Source organism: Tetrahymena thermophila, assembly GCF_000189635.1.
Source record: "Tetrahymena thermophila SB210 genomic scaffold scf_8253904, whole genome shotgun sequence".
Lineage (NCBI taxonomy): Eukaryota > Ciliophora > Oligohymenophorea > Hymenostomatida > Tetrahymenidae > Tetrahymena > Tetrahymena thermophila.
In genome coordinates, this window is record NW_002475971.1 from 244,160 (window position 1) to 258,495 (window position 14,336).

At 22.5% G+C, this 14,336-nt stretch overlaps 6 protein-coding genes across 6 annotated transcripts; 4 read left to right on the forward strand and 2 right to left on the reverse strand. All coding sequences in view use genetic code 6, as the record gives it.

Moving 5' to 3' along the window:
* Nucleotides 1-189: 189 nt before the first annotated feature.
* Nucleotides 190-2,201, forward strand: TTHERM_00726400 (Sec23/Sec24 trunk domain protein; the record flags this gene model as incomplete). The annotated part of the gene is made up of 4 exons (XM_001027162.4): nucleotides 190-1,149; nucleotides 1,250-1,402; nucleotides 1,499-1,959; nucleotides 2,012-2,201. Exons 1-4 carry the CDS (start codon nucleotides 211-213, stop codon nucleotides 2,199-2,201), a joined length of 1,743 nt encoding a protein of 580 aa, XP_001027162.4. The 5' UTR covers nucleotides 190-210.
* Nucleotides 2,202-2,950: 749 nt separating this feature from the next.
* TTHERM_00726410 (hypothetical protein) lies at nucleotides 2,951-3,232 on the forward strand (the record flags this gene model as incomplete). The annotated part of the gene is made up of 1 exon (XM_001027163.3): nucleotides 2,951-3,232. One exon carries the CDS (start codon nucleotides 2,951-2,953, stop codon nucleotides 3,230-3,232), a length of 282 nt encoding a protein of 93 aa, XP_001027163.1.
* A 389-nt stretch (nucleotides 3,233-3,621) lies between these two features.
* TTHERM_000726419 (hypothetical protein) lies at nucleotides 3,622-5,547 on the reverse strand (the record flags this gene model as incomplete). Its single annotated transcript, XM_012800858.1, has 2 exons — nucleotides 3,622-4,426; nucleotides 4,664-5,547. 2 exons carry the CDS (start codon nucleotides 5,545-5,547, stop codon nucleotides 3,622-3,624), a joined length of 1,689 nt encoding a protein of 562 aa, XP_012656312.1.
* Nucleotides 5,548-6,520: 973 nt separating this feature from the next.
* TTHERM_00726420 (hypothetical protein) lies at nucleotides 6,521-8,631 on the reverse strand (the record flags this gene model as incomplete). Its single annotated transcript, XM_001027164.3, has 3 exons — nucleotides 6,521-7,143; nucleotides 7,205-8,255; nucleotides 8,335-8,631. 3 exons carry the CDS (start codon nucleotides 8,629-8,631, stop codon nucleotides 6,521-6,523), a joined length of 1,971 nt encoding a protein of 656 aa, XP_001027164.2.
* A 799-nt stretch (nucleotides 8,632-9,430) lies between these two features.
* TTHERM_00726430 (hypothetical protein) lies at nucleotides 9,431-10,315 on the forward strand (the record flags this gene model as incomplete). The annotated part of the gene is made up of 1 exon (XM_001027165.1): nucleotides 9,431-10,315. One exon carries the CDS (start codon nucleotides 9,431-9,433, stop codon nucleotides 10,313-10,315), a length of 885 nt encoding a protein of 294 aa, XP_001027165.1.
* A 1,047-nt stretch (nucleotides 10,316-11,362) lies between these two features.
* Nucleotides 11,363-14,165, forward strand: TTHERM_00726440 (Serine/Threonine kinase domain protein; the record flags this gene model as incomplete). The annotated part of the gene is made up of 9 exons (XM_001027166.3): nucleotides 11,363-11,745; nucleotides 11,806-11,925; nucleotides 12,032-12,445; nucleotides 12,709-12,859; nucleotides 12,922-13,183; nucleotides 13,311-13,588; nucleotides 13,645-13,824; nucleotides 13,880-13,986; nucleotides 14,045-14,165. 9 exons carry the CDS (start codon nucleotides 11,363-11,365, stop codon nucleotides 14,163-14,165), a joined length of 2,016 nt encoding a protein of 671 aa, XP_001027166.1.
* Nucleotides 14,166-14,336: the final 171 nt, after the last annotated feature.

The following is a 14,336-nucleotide window of genomic DNA, read 5'->3' on the forward strand; positions in this document are numbered from 1 at the left end:
TTACCATTAAATCAATTATATTTAATTTAAAATTAGAAATTAGTTATTGTAGACAAGTATTATTTAGATTTAATCAAATTTATTTTTATATTTTAATTAATAGAGACACAAAATTATTATTAATTTATCAGATTTTGACTTTTTAATAAATTTACAATAGCCACAAATACTTTTAAAAACCTATTTTATAAAAATGTATAAAAGCTTAAAATGAAATAAAATATAAAAAATACCTTTAATAAAATAAAAAATAAAAGATAAATTAAAACTAATCTTATGGGTAATGCTAGTAGTGAAGTATGTGTTAATTAAAATTATGTTTCTCAATAAAAAATTAACACTAACATCTTTATGGTCAATTTTTCATTCATTCAGGATAATTAGTATTAAATTGCTTAGTTAAATAATCCTCAATGTCAGAACTGTATGGCATTTTTTAACAAATATAGTATCTCCAATCTGATCGACTAAAATGAGGCTACTTAATTTAATAAGAATTTGATTTAAAAAGCTTAAACTTTCTTTTACTAAAAAGCTAATTAAGCTTTACATTCTGAAAAACTAATTTGGGTTTGTGAGTTTTGCTATTTCCCAAATATTATTGAAAATCTTGACCAATAAATTGTATAAGATGCTGTAAATATATAAGGATATTTTGAAAAAACTTAATAACCACAAATTAAAAATGCTTAATAAGAACAACAATAAACCTAACTTGAAAATTTCACTAAAAACTCAGGGGAATAACTAATTTATGTGCTTGATAATAGTGGCTCAATGAGTTCAGTTGAAAGTTATGTTAAAAACGGTGGAGTTGTTTAATTATCTCGTAAATAAAGTGTAATTTAATCAATTTAAGAAATGTCTAACTAAGGTAATAGCTTATAAAACAAAGAAATATAGTTAATAGTCTTTTCTGACGAAGTCTAAATTTATACTAACATTTAGGATAAGCCTCATAATGTTAGCTCATCTTCCTTAAATAACTGGGATCAACTAATTGCAAGTGTGTAAGGAATTTAAGAGTAAATGGTTGGAGTTCCTGCAGAATAAGTAAATGATTTACTTACAATCTATAGGAAATCAAATAAAATGGGCTCAACTGCTTTAGGTCCAGCTATTCTTTCAGCAGTGGAAATTGCAAAATCTGTAAATAATTTTATATTTATAATTTACATTATTTAATTTGCATCATATTATTTAATTTTTATTTAATATTTTTAAATAAAACTAATTTTTTTAATTTTAGAATAGGGGAAGCTAAATAATATTATGTACAGATGGAATGGCTAATCAAGGCCTTGGATCTATATCTCAATAATAGTAATCAACCTAATTCTATTAAGATGTAGCTTAATATGCTAAATAAAAGGGTGTGTAAGTATCAATCATCGGAATAGGAGTAAAATATATTATCTTTAATTAAATATTTTATATTGTTTTTATTTTTATAATTTTTTATTATTTTCTTTATTTATTTATATTTTTTTATTATCAGGATGATAAGATGGGTTTGTAAGTGATTGGTAAGTTAGCTGAGAAAACTAATGGCTCTGTTTTTAAGATTGATTTATCTAACTTAAATGATAAGCTTGATAATATTCTTTAAGACAAAATGATAGCAAGTGATGTAAAAATGAAAATATTTATACATAAAAATGTGGTACTTGAAGATAGAGCAAAAGATGATTTAGAAGTAGATGTTGGAAATGCTACTAGAGAAAGCTGTATCACATTTGAATATCTTATTTAACATCCTGAAGAATTAAAAGATGTATCTTCCATCCCTTTCCAAGCATAGATAGAATACACAGATTTAAATGGTTAAAGATAATTTATAGTTGTAACTAAGTAGATTAAGACTACCTAAAATGCTTAGGAAGTAGATAACAACTTAAATATGGAAATAGTTGAAAAAAGAATGGCTTAAAAATGTGCTAACTTGATAAAGCAAGGAGAGTAAAATATTTTAAATCAAAATTTTATAAATTAATTTAATTTTTACATAAAGTGCTAAATAGGCTAAGCAGTATTAGTAGTAATGGAACAGCTTTGTTGAGAAGAATGACAACTATACTGATTATCAACAGTAGCTTAAATAATAGTAACAGATGATAGAAAAATTAGCTTCTGAAGGAGCAGATAATGAAAAAGCTCAAGTATAATTACAATAAATGCAATAAGGCAAATTCTGGAAATGAAATCCAAAATAAATTTAATCTTATTAATAAGAATAATTATATTAAACTGCTCATTTTAATAAAGAAATTAAAATTATTTTAAAAAGATTAACAATATTTCATCTAAGTATAATTTTTGTTGTATATTCTTATATCCTTAGATATTTAGATACATAGGTTTTATTTGCTTTTAAGTATTTTAAAATTCAAAAGCATCATCTAAACTCAAAAACTCTAAATCATCCAAAAAATATTAAATACATTTTTTTACCGTTTTTTGAAAATTCATTGGGTTTTCGTTACTTAATTAGAAATGAAAAATATTAATAAAGTCTTTCTTTAAATAATTTCATAATTGATTTTATTTATTCAAATAAATTATTTGTTTATCATTTCTTACAAATTTTACATTTTAGTTATGAAAAAATCAAATTATTTTATTTAATATTTATTTTATGGTAATTTTTATTAGTTAATGTTTATCTAAATTGTATGTTCGAACCTCAACAGCCTCTAATAATTTACCAGAATGTAAAAATTTGAATGCCATGCATTAATTTATTAACACTTTTGCCAATATTGATTTAACTATTTAAAGGAATTACAATTAATTAAAAATAATAGTATTCCAACTAAGTAAAATTTATTAGCTAAAATAACACATAATCTGCTTAATAATATCAAAAAATTAGCGCAAATAATTAATAATTATTAAATAATTGACACTTAAATATTTTTATTAAATAGTTGAGAAATTTATTACATATAAAATGGCATTCGCTATGAAATCATTAGATGAACTAGAAAGAGAGATAAATTCTCTTTGCGACTAAGCTGATGGAATTATGAAATTTTAAGACCTATAAATGAATATTTTTTCTAGCATATTTAGTTAAGAACAAGTTCATTAGCAAGTCAAATCTACTCCAATAAAATATAAAGAATAACAATAAATTTTAAGCAACTTAAGCACAGAAGCATCAGTAAAAAGCTTTCTTTAACCTTAACTCGTAAACACTGTAAATAAATTTGATAATACTGGTCATAAATGATTGATTTTAACAATTTTAATATATCTGATATAAAATAACAATGATAGCTAATATACTACTATCTATAAAAATAATGTAAGATATTACAAATATATGAAATAAAATTGATGGTATTATTAGGTAATAAACAAAATAAAATAATTATCATATAAATATGATTAAAAAATAATTAAAGTATTAAAAATTAAATTTATTCTACTAAATATAAGCAAACATAGTTATGAGTTGTTTATATATTTTTATATATTGAATTTGCTGTATATAATTTTTTAAGAGAAATGTTTATTTATTTTAAAAAATAATTTAATCATTTAAAATATAGTTATAAATGATAATAACATTAATAAATAAAATTACAATTTATTTCATTTTATGATATATTATAATATTCAGTTTATTGTGCTCAATCTATTTTTTGTAGGTGTCTTTGAAGCTATCAGATTTGTGAGAGAAGTATTATTGATTCTTGGTAGACTTAGAACTTGAGAGTTTGTTTATTGTTTGGTAGCTGAACTTTCTTTCAAAATGCTTGATCCTAATATTTGCTAAGAATTTTATAAAGTATGCAGTTGTTGAACCTAATTGTGTTATCTACCATAGTAATCTTCATTAACAATAATTGATGATCTATTATTATTGCTACTAGGATTTTAAATAATATTATTTTCATGTTATTATTCTAAGATATTTTCAAACTTATAAATGTTTTTCAGACTATAAAGGTACTTTCTTATTTTTATTATTAAATTTTAAATACTCTTTTAGTTTCTATGAAGATGATAGAATTTTATTTTGGAAAGCTAATCTTAAGAGCCAGACCAGTATCCATGATTTATATATTACTGAATCATAAAATTTTTTAGATTTCTGTTTAGACTTAGCTAGTTATAAATGTATTTATTATCTTGTTCATTTATATAATCCTTCTTTTTTTCAATAGGAATATCTACTCTACCCAAAAAATACTATTATCTAATGTGCTCATTAACTATCCTAGGCACAGGAATTTTTTATTTTAAAGATGGTAAGCTAGAAGATTCTTGAAGACTCAGCATTTAAGATGATCTTCTGCTCAAAAATATATTTTAAAACAACCCTAAATCAAAATCGTCCTCACTATCTGTTTCAAAATGATTAATTACATAGGGATTGTAAGTTTTTTTATTTTTTCTCTAAATATTTTCTCCGACTTTCCTATAATTAATTTAGATGATTAGAACAATAAATTACTAAAATAATGAGAATGAATTAAAATGTAATATATTGTTACAATTGAGTTTTAAGCATTATTACAAAATAAGTAACAATCGCTTATCTAAACAAATTAATAAAATTGCCAATAATTGCAATAGAGAGAAAAGGGATTAGCTTTTTCCTTAATTCATTCATTTTATTTTCAATTTTTATTTGGATAAAAATTTTCAAAATTACCTTATCTGTGAATTTTTTGGTTCTCTGTTATTTGAAAAAGCCTTTTCGTGGAAGTAATCAGCCAATGATAAGTCTCCTTGGTAGTATTTAATCATACCTAATTTATCATATGATATAATCTCATAGTCTACATTATTAACTATCCAAGACAATCTTAGCATTTTTTTAGCATAAATAATTGCATTATCATATTCTCTCATTGACATGTACATTTCTACAATAGTTTTATAAAAGTAAAGCTTTTTTTCATAGTTTTTGCTTATATTACAATAGAGTCTCGCTTACTTAAAGATATTTACACTTTTTTAATAATCTCCAATGTCTCTCAATATTTTACCCTTTAATTCTAAAATTTTTAATAGTAAAGTATAGTTATCTTTCACTTCCTTCGCATCTTAGTAGACATTTTCTAGAATGTTTATTAGAATATTTCTCTCAGGATTTTTTAAATGAATGCTTAGCTCTTCTAGCTATTTATCTATTTGTTTGATATTTTAGTACTTTGGATTATTTTAAAAGTATTCATCTTCTTGAGAAGTTAAGTTTTGAGCCGAATTAAGTAACTCTTTGGATGTAAAAATCGAAGACTGTTCATGATAAAATTTCGAATTACTATCTTAAAATTCTTTTGAAAAAATTGATTAGTCTCCTTAAAAAAATTTGAATTTTTCATTCTTTGCTTAAAAATGATTAGAGTCACCAGCCCTAAATTTTGTGCTTTTATAATTTAAGATACTATCTTCTAAAAAGGGTGCTGGCTTTTCTATATCCCTAAATGAAATTTGTTTATATTAACCTTCCTTTAAAAACTTATTTATTAATTGCTCTTATGATTACTTGTCCTTTAAATTCAAGCTTTTATTATATAATTTCTTTTTCATCATTTTGTTTAGAGTTTTATATTAAAAAAATTTATTTGTTTATCATGAAAGTAAAATTGTAATCAATCATTCAAAGTATTTAATTGATCTAAAAGAAATTAGTCATTAAAAAATATAAAATTGAAATAGGAGCCTTATTTTGAATATTACATATAAATTTGCTATAAATATAGCTAATTTACTGGTCACTTAAATTTAAAAAGATTTCTTTTATTCATTTCACACCATACTTTAAAATCAGTTTTTTTTCTTAAAAACTAAATAATATCATAACTTTAATAAATTTTTCTTTTAATAGATCAAAATTGTTTTAGATTAAATATAAATTTTTTATTTTGTAAATCATTTATAAAAACTTCAAAAAAGTCTTTAAATTAAATTCCCTTTATTATTCTTAAATTATAATTTATAGTGTAAAAAGGAATTTTATTTAATACTATCAAAGAAATCAGGATATATAATTAATTATTATTAATTTTAAAATATTTCTTAAGCAAATCTTTTTCAAAAAATAAATCTAAACTTATTTTCAGAAAATAACCAAAAAAATATTAAATTTTGTAATTTTTGAATTTTTGGGATTAATTGTAATTAGTTACAATTTAGATGAAATTCTGATACCTTTTTTACTCACTAAATATTATCCTTTTTAATTTATTATGCTAAAAAATTAAATTATTTATATTCTAAATATACCATAGTTTCTCGTGGCGAATGGTAAGGCGAAAAATGAAAATTGGCGATTTTTAAAATTTTTGTGATTTATAATATTAAATACATAAATTTGAAAAATTTCCTTTTTAATTTTTAGGAATAATTACAATAGATTATTCATACATAAAAGCACTTTTTAAGGATGTATAATTAATTTTTAGATTATGCTAATTAAAATTTAATTCAGAAATTTCTGTTCCTTTTAATAATCTTTAATTAAATTTTTTAAGTAATTAATAAGAATTTAAATTAATCCATAAATTCACTTTATTTATAAGGCATCAAAATTTGATTTTTCATCATTAATTTATTTTATTTATTATTGCAAACTCTAAGTAAATTATTCAGACACTTTTTTTATTTCTTATTTAGTCATTAGCAATGAGGGTGGTTATTATTAATACCTATTCGAAAAGTATGACTTGAAGTTGAATATATTATTTTCATTTTTTGTGTTGAGCTACTTTTTGATAACCACATAACTTTACTTATTATCCTAATCATAATCAGAGAATAGCGTTTCTAATATTTATTAAGGCTTATAGAAATCTTTATTTTGAAGGAGTAAAGATTCTTTAACTTAGCCTTAAAAGTCTTCTGATTTTTATCTTTTTTATTATTTTTTAAATATGATTTATCCTATTTCATCATTTTCTTTAAGTCTATACTATTTACTAGATGTTTATGATCTATTCTCATAACTACTTATGCTTTTAAATGCTTTCTACTAATTAAGCTTTTCTTATAATTTATTATTTAAAAGAGCTAATTAATCTTTATTATTTTTCAATTAAGCTTATTCAATTTAATTTGGTTAAATATTTTATTGGATTATATTTTTTACAGTGCTAGCAGATTTAGAACTAAGATTTTGCTTTTTGACGTCTAATTTTTATTTAAACACTTTATTAATTTTAATTAAAATATAATTTTTTCAAAAACATACGTTTTTTCTGTAAGTACTTGGGCTTTGGAGCTAAGTCATCTTGATCTATAATAGTATCTATTTTAAATTACTCAAACTGATAAGGGTCTTGCGAACTGGAAGGAGTTTAAATTGCAGTTGAGAAACTTGATCTAAAGCCATTAGTGTCCCACATATTTTTAGTAGTCAAGAAAGACTGTGTATCTGGATTGTTTATATTAAATTTTTTATTTAAAAAAGAAGCAGTTTTTTGAGTGTAGAGCCTTTCAAAACAAGATGAAGTTGTTTAACGAAATGAAGGATAACTATTATCCATATTTTATGTTAGTTGTTAACTTCCATTTTGCTATTACATTAATCCACTTAAATTTTTTTCATTAAATTGAGCTGAAGTCTTTGAGTAAAAAGAGAGAGTAGGCTTGACTTGAGGTTTTAATTTATAAATTGGGTTTTTTAACAACTTTTACTAAATTTCATTAAAATTTTTTTTTTTTTCGTCCATAATCCATTTTAGCTTATCTAAAGGAACACTACTTAAAACTTTTCTTATTGTGTATTAGTCTCTTTACATAATTTTTTTGCTTTAGAAGGCATCCTAAGATTAAGATTTTTTTATTTCTTGATTTTATTGCTCAACAACTGAAAAATTTTTTTTTTGATGATTATTTATAAATTAAATTTTTTAGCGCTATGTTCTTTTCCACTAATCTTCTATCTCTTACATAACCTTTTAATGCTCTTAAGTAAGCTATTATGATTGTTCTGATTCCTTAAATTCTAATTTTTTAAGAAACTCCTATTTCTCTTTCTGTTTTTAAATTTCCTCGTCTTGTTCTTGCTTCTTCATTTCTTTTTCTGTAACTTCATGGAAATTCCATTTCCTATTTCCTTTTTCGTCATAGTACACTTAAAAATCATATTTTTATACAGGATATATTTTTTATTCCCAAAAAATCACAACATCTTCTTATTGTATTTTTTCTTGTTTTTTTTTCTTTTCAAACTAACGCATAAAATTCTAGTAGTCTCTCATTATTTACATTTAATTTTCTTCTTTTATCTTCTTTTACTCCTAAGAACTTAATTTTTATACAGGCTTTTAGATTGTTAAAATTGTTTAAAGTTTTAAAATAGCTAAGCAATAAATATACATCTTGTGATACTAGCTTTTTCTATTAGTCGACTAAAAATTTGTTTTATTGTTTCATTTATTCTAAGTATGGCTACTGAAGCGTTTCAATATTTTATTTAGGAGCCTAAATTTCTAAAAAATTGTTGAAGCTCATTATTGAATGCCTTTTAGAGTTCAACTTCTTGTTTCCTAAAGAAGAAGAAAGAAATTGGAGATTTGGGATAGTCGATTCTGTATTTCTCCTTTTGAAAATATTTATCTCATTAGATGAGCTATTATTATCACCACTTTGTTTGGGTTATCCATAATTTTCCATTTTTTTTAGTTAATTTTTTCAATAATTATTACACTTTTTATTAAGTTAATCTGGTTTTTCTACTAGAAGTTTTGAGTGATTATTTATTAATATTTTTTAAATTATTCCAAAAACAATCTGATTCAGATTTAAAATTCAATTCAAATTTTGTTTATAAAATATTTTAATAAGATCTATGATAAGGACATACTCATACATCTTTCTAAATTTCAAATAAGTAAATTAGTTTAATAAAATTTTAAAGCATAAAGAGACACTAATAAAATTTTTTTAGCAGGATGCTACAATAAATAAATATTTATAATTTATTCATTTTTCAAATATTAGATATTATTTGTGAAATTGAATGAATTTTTTCTTTCTATAGGTAAATAAATTTAAGATTATTTTATATTGTAAAATCAAGTAGGATTATTTTTATCAATTTTTAATTTTCTTAAATGTATGAAAAACAAACAAACCTTAACAATATTTATAAATTTTTTACAATTATCTATTTAATTTTCCGCAATTAATTTATTTAGCTGAACAAAAAATTAAATTTAATATTATTATTATTATTATTTTAATAACGTTAATATTTTTGAAAAATTTGATTTGGTAAATAAGACCTTGTTATATTATTGTTAAAGATTAAAATTTAAGAGATCTCTTATTAATAAATAAGCCTTTTAATAAATAATTAAGCAAACTTAAGTCAATCAAACTCAAAAATAGTAGGCTTTCATAGTGGCTAAAATCAAGTATCTAAATAAGTTTTTTTAAACACAAAAGTAGTAGAGGAATAAGCATTTACTAAATGAGTGAAAGTTGTAACATACTCAAACGGAGAAGTTCCTCTTTTACTTATTCTAAAAAGCCAGATTAGTCTTTTGATATATCAAGATTATCTACAGCAATTAATAGCTCATAAAAAGGAGCAAGCCCAAGATCACTTAATAAATATTTTTATGATTCAAGTAACTATTACCTTTTGACAGAAAACAATTCTTTCTAATCAAAAAGGTTAAATGGATTAAGTGAAAGTATCAGTAAACATAGCAAAAGCTTTGTCACTCCAAAATAACTTTTTACTGAAAATAGTTATAATGAAAGCAAAGGTAAAACTTAAGATAGAATGAGTAAAAACACATTAACTTATTGTGATTGTTGTAAGCATCAAACGAATAATAATAAAATAAATAAAAAAATGAGCGAAATTACTAAAAAAGCTCCTATGAGATCGTCATCAGAAGCCAAGGGATAGCAATAATCCAAAAATTTTCCTTAATAAAAAAAGAAAAACAAAGTAAAAAAACAGGTTGCACAAACTGAAAAAAAAGATCTTATAAAAAAGATAGATAGATTGGCAACTTAAATATAAGCAGAAGAACATCTTTAAAAAGAAAATGAGATGAATTTCATATTAAATGTTGCTTCAATCAAAGCTAAAATAGATCAAGTGCAACAGTAGAGAAAGTAGAGTTTTTCTAACTCGTTAAATATTCATGAATCTGCAAAAAATTAACTAGAATAAAAAACTTAAGAATTTTATGACTTATAAAAAAAATTTTAATCAATGTATACAGGGATTGTAGAAAAGCATAATTAAGACTAAGTTAACTGGTCTCTTACTTATACTAATTTACTTAAAGATAAATCAAACTTAAAGAAAAATATTTTAATCAAATCAAAATTAAGATGAAAATTTACAAAGTAAAATAAATTGTTTATAAAGAGAATCTTATTCTTTTTGTCTAAAAAAACCAAAAATTTAAGATTTTTAAAACTCCTGTCCCCCACCTATCACATAGGATAATCTTTTTATTCATTAAAGAATCTGCAATAATTATATATATATAAATTTATATACGAAAATTTAATTTCATGTAAATAAACTAATTCCCTAAATAAAAGTATGTGTAGTGTTTCCTTTAGTGTTTTGTATAACTATAACTCCATTTTTTCTAATATGTAAAAAAATAGTTAAAATCTATATATAACCATGAATTAAATATCTAAAATACAACAGATAAGTTAAATTAAGATTTAAATTACTTTTAAAATAAGATATGTCAGATATTTTAGCTTTTTATTTATTTTTATATTCTAATATTTTATTAAATACATTAATTAATAGATTGAATTAACATAATTACTACATTTAAATATGTTTGCTTAAGGTTAAGCAAGAGAAATTTGTATCTATATCTTTATTTAAAAATAAAAAAAGATTTATCCTTGGTAAGAATATTCAATTATTTAAACATCAATAATTTAATTACATACTTACATGCAATCATACATATCATAACTATCAGAGTTTTCTAAGAAATAAAAATACCATTTAATATTTAATAAGAAAAAGTTACTTACAATTATCTTTCAGAATTTCATGCAAAAAATTTAGTTTTTATAAAAGAAAACATTGTTTTCTCCTGTAATTTAAATTTCATTTAATAGATAACCCTAATCTTTGAAGTAATACATAAGGTATATACTCTTTGTTTGTTTATTTGTTTATTTATTTATATTTGCGAGTTGGTAGAGAAGAATATGATTGATAATAAAAAAATAATTATTAATAATATTAAATAAGCAAATATTGAAATCTATTAAATTTATATTAAAAAATTAACATTATAGCTTGTTTTTAAAGATACAAAACAAGATTATTGAAAGATTATAAAGGAAAAATAAACAAATTTGTACTTGTTAGTAGCTTATAGCACATAGTTCGCATATAACAATTATGGCTGATAATAAAATTTAGTAGTAAAAATACGATACAGATTATACTTAAATTAGAGCTTAAAGCTACGCTCCTTTTTAGGTGACTAATCTTCATTTAGATGATGGCTAGACAAATATTCCAAATGATGAAATTGAACGCTCAGAAGAAAATGAGAAAAAATTTTAAGATTATTTAGAGAAATAATAGCAACACGATGATCCAAGAGAGGCACTTTTGAAACAATATAGTAAAGAAGACAGACCATATAAAATTGTAGACTTAAATAATAATTGCGTATATGATGCAAGAGTTGAAGAAGATATTCTCAAACTGACTACAATTAATTCCATGAAATCTCCTTCCACAATCAAAAACAATAAACCAACTTGGCAGGATTTTTGGTAAACTCTTTCTTTCTTTAAAATATTTGATTGAGTTTTTTTATTTTGAAACAAATAAAGGAAAAATGTGAAAAAATGTAATATTGATCTTTTAGATGCTGCAGAAATTGGAAATGTTGATAAAATAAAATACTTACTAGATAAATCTAAAAATCTATATCCAGTCGATCTCAATTATTAGTAATAAATTAATGTTTTATCTTTATTTACAGGCTAAAATACTATGATTTGCTATTGCCTTTAAAATAAATCGAAAATATTTTATAGAGTTTTTTTTATTAATAAGATCGTTAGATAATTACACAGCTTTGCATTTCTCAGTAACTGATATGCATAACTAAATTGTTTAGATTTTAATAGATAATGGGTGCAACATAGAAGCTGAGACTACTTTTAAGCGCAGACCTCTTCATTTATGCTGTATAATAGGAAATATTGATGCTCTTAAAATATTAATTAAACATAAGGCAGAAATTAACCCTCTGGATAATAACAATAATACCCCAATTCTTCTTGCATCTTAAAACAGGTGGCATGAAATAGTTGAAATTCTGCTTGATAATGGAGGTGATCCACACATTAAAAATAATAAAGGCGAAAATGCTGTTAATGTTTGCGATACTTAAAATATGTATGATGTATTTATGAAACATAAAATTTACGAAACTGAAGGTTTTGTGCTCAAGGATAATTTTTCAAAGTAAACAAAATAAATCAAGATTAGTTAATTTTTTATAAAAGAATAATTTAAATTAAACAAAATAATACTTAAAGAACACTAATATTACTGAATAAGATTAAACAAAGGTTGAGTCTAATTGCTTGATTTTAGCTTGAAATTTAAAAATACTCATTAGCATTTCTTTAAGACTTTTTAATATAAAGCATAAAATAAATAACAAACTAAAAAAATATTAAATTTTTTTAAAAAATTATAACTTAGTTTTTATTTTATTTTTTAAGTTTCAATAAAAAGCAGAACGGTCAAAATTAAAACGAAGGTGGTCAAGTAGAAGAAGGTAAAGTAGAAGAAAACAATAGTGAATAGGGATAAAGAGTTTCTAGCCCTGAGAAAATTCGTAATTTGATAAATAAAGAAGGAATAATTGAAATGGTAAGTAATTTTTTAATGAAAATAAAATAAAGAAATAAACAATTTGTCAATTTAAATAATAGTAAAAGAAAACTGTGTAAGACTATGAATATTATAGAATTTTAGGTTCTGGGGCATTTGGAAAAGTCATATTAGTTAAAGACAAAAAGAATTAAAAATACTATGCCATGAAGATTATAAGCAAAGAAAAATTCTAATAACTAAATTTAATGAAGTATGCTCTTTCTGAGAAAAATGCAATGAGCAAAATGTAGCATCCTTTCATAGTTAAATTACATTATGCCTTCTAAACAAAGAGAAAACTTTTTTTAATTTAATAATACTGTAAATAATTTCTTTATTAATTTATTTATAAGAGAATATTTGAAACAACGCTCATTTCTCTTTATCAAATTTTTTGTTCTAACATCAAAATATATGATCATTTATTTTTGATATTCAAAATTTTTAGGTGGTGGTGGAAGTTTAGGAAGAATGCTTAAAATAAAGCAAAGATTTGATGAACAAACAGCTAAAAAATATATGTGCCAAATTATATTAGCTATAGAGGCTTTACACGATAATTTAATTATTTTTAGAGATTTAAAACCCGATAACATAGTTTTAGATGAAGAAGGAAATGCCTACTTAGTAGATTTTGGTTTAGCTAAGCTAGGTGTATATGACGAAATTAATAAATCATTCCTTGGAACTCCTGCTTATCTCCCACCTGAAATCATCGTTAAAGATGTAAATGAAGTTCAAAGAATTTTATAAATACATATTTATATCTTTTTTAATAAAAGGGACACAATAGAATGGCTGATTGGTATGCAGTTGGTATTGTACTATACGAATTGCTCATGGGTTGTACTCCTTTTAACTAAGGAAATGTATCTAGAGAAGTATTATATGAAAGAATTAAATAAAATTCAATTAAAATACCCTCTAATATTTCTAGCGAGTGCTAAGATATAATCTAGAAAGTATTATTAAATCTAATTACCAAACATAAATTAAATTGATTTTTTATTATTAAAGCTTCTCTGCAAAAATCCTAAGAAAAGATTAGGCTATAAAAATGATGGCAAAGAAATAAGAAGCCACCCATGGTTCGAAGGAATAGATTGGGAAAAAGTTATTTAAAAGTAAAATTTATTATTTAACTAATCAAGTAATTCATTCTTCAATATGAAATTTAAAAAGGAAAATTCCTATGCCAAAGCCAGTAATTAGAACAATTCCAAATGAACCATTAGATGTCAGATTTAATGAAGAATGCGATAAATAAATAGATGTTCAAAACTGGACAGAGATTAATGACTGATAGATAAATCTATGAATGAAAACCAAATATTTGTAATAAATTTAACTATACTCTACCAATGATATGATTTCATAGGTTCTTTCTAATTACAGATTCTATAATAAAACTATATCAATAATAAAAAAGTTAATTTTAAAAAAACTATAAACAAGTAATAAATAAACAAATAAA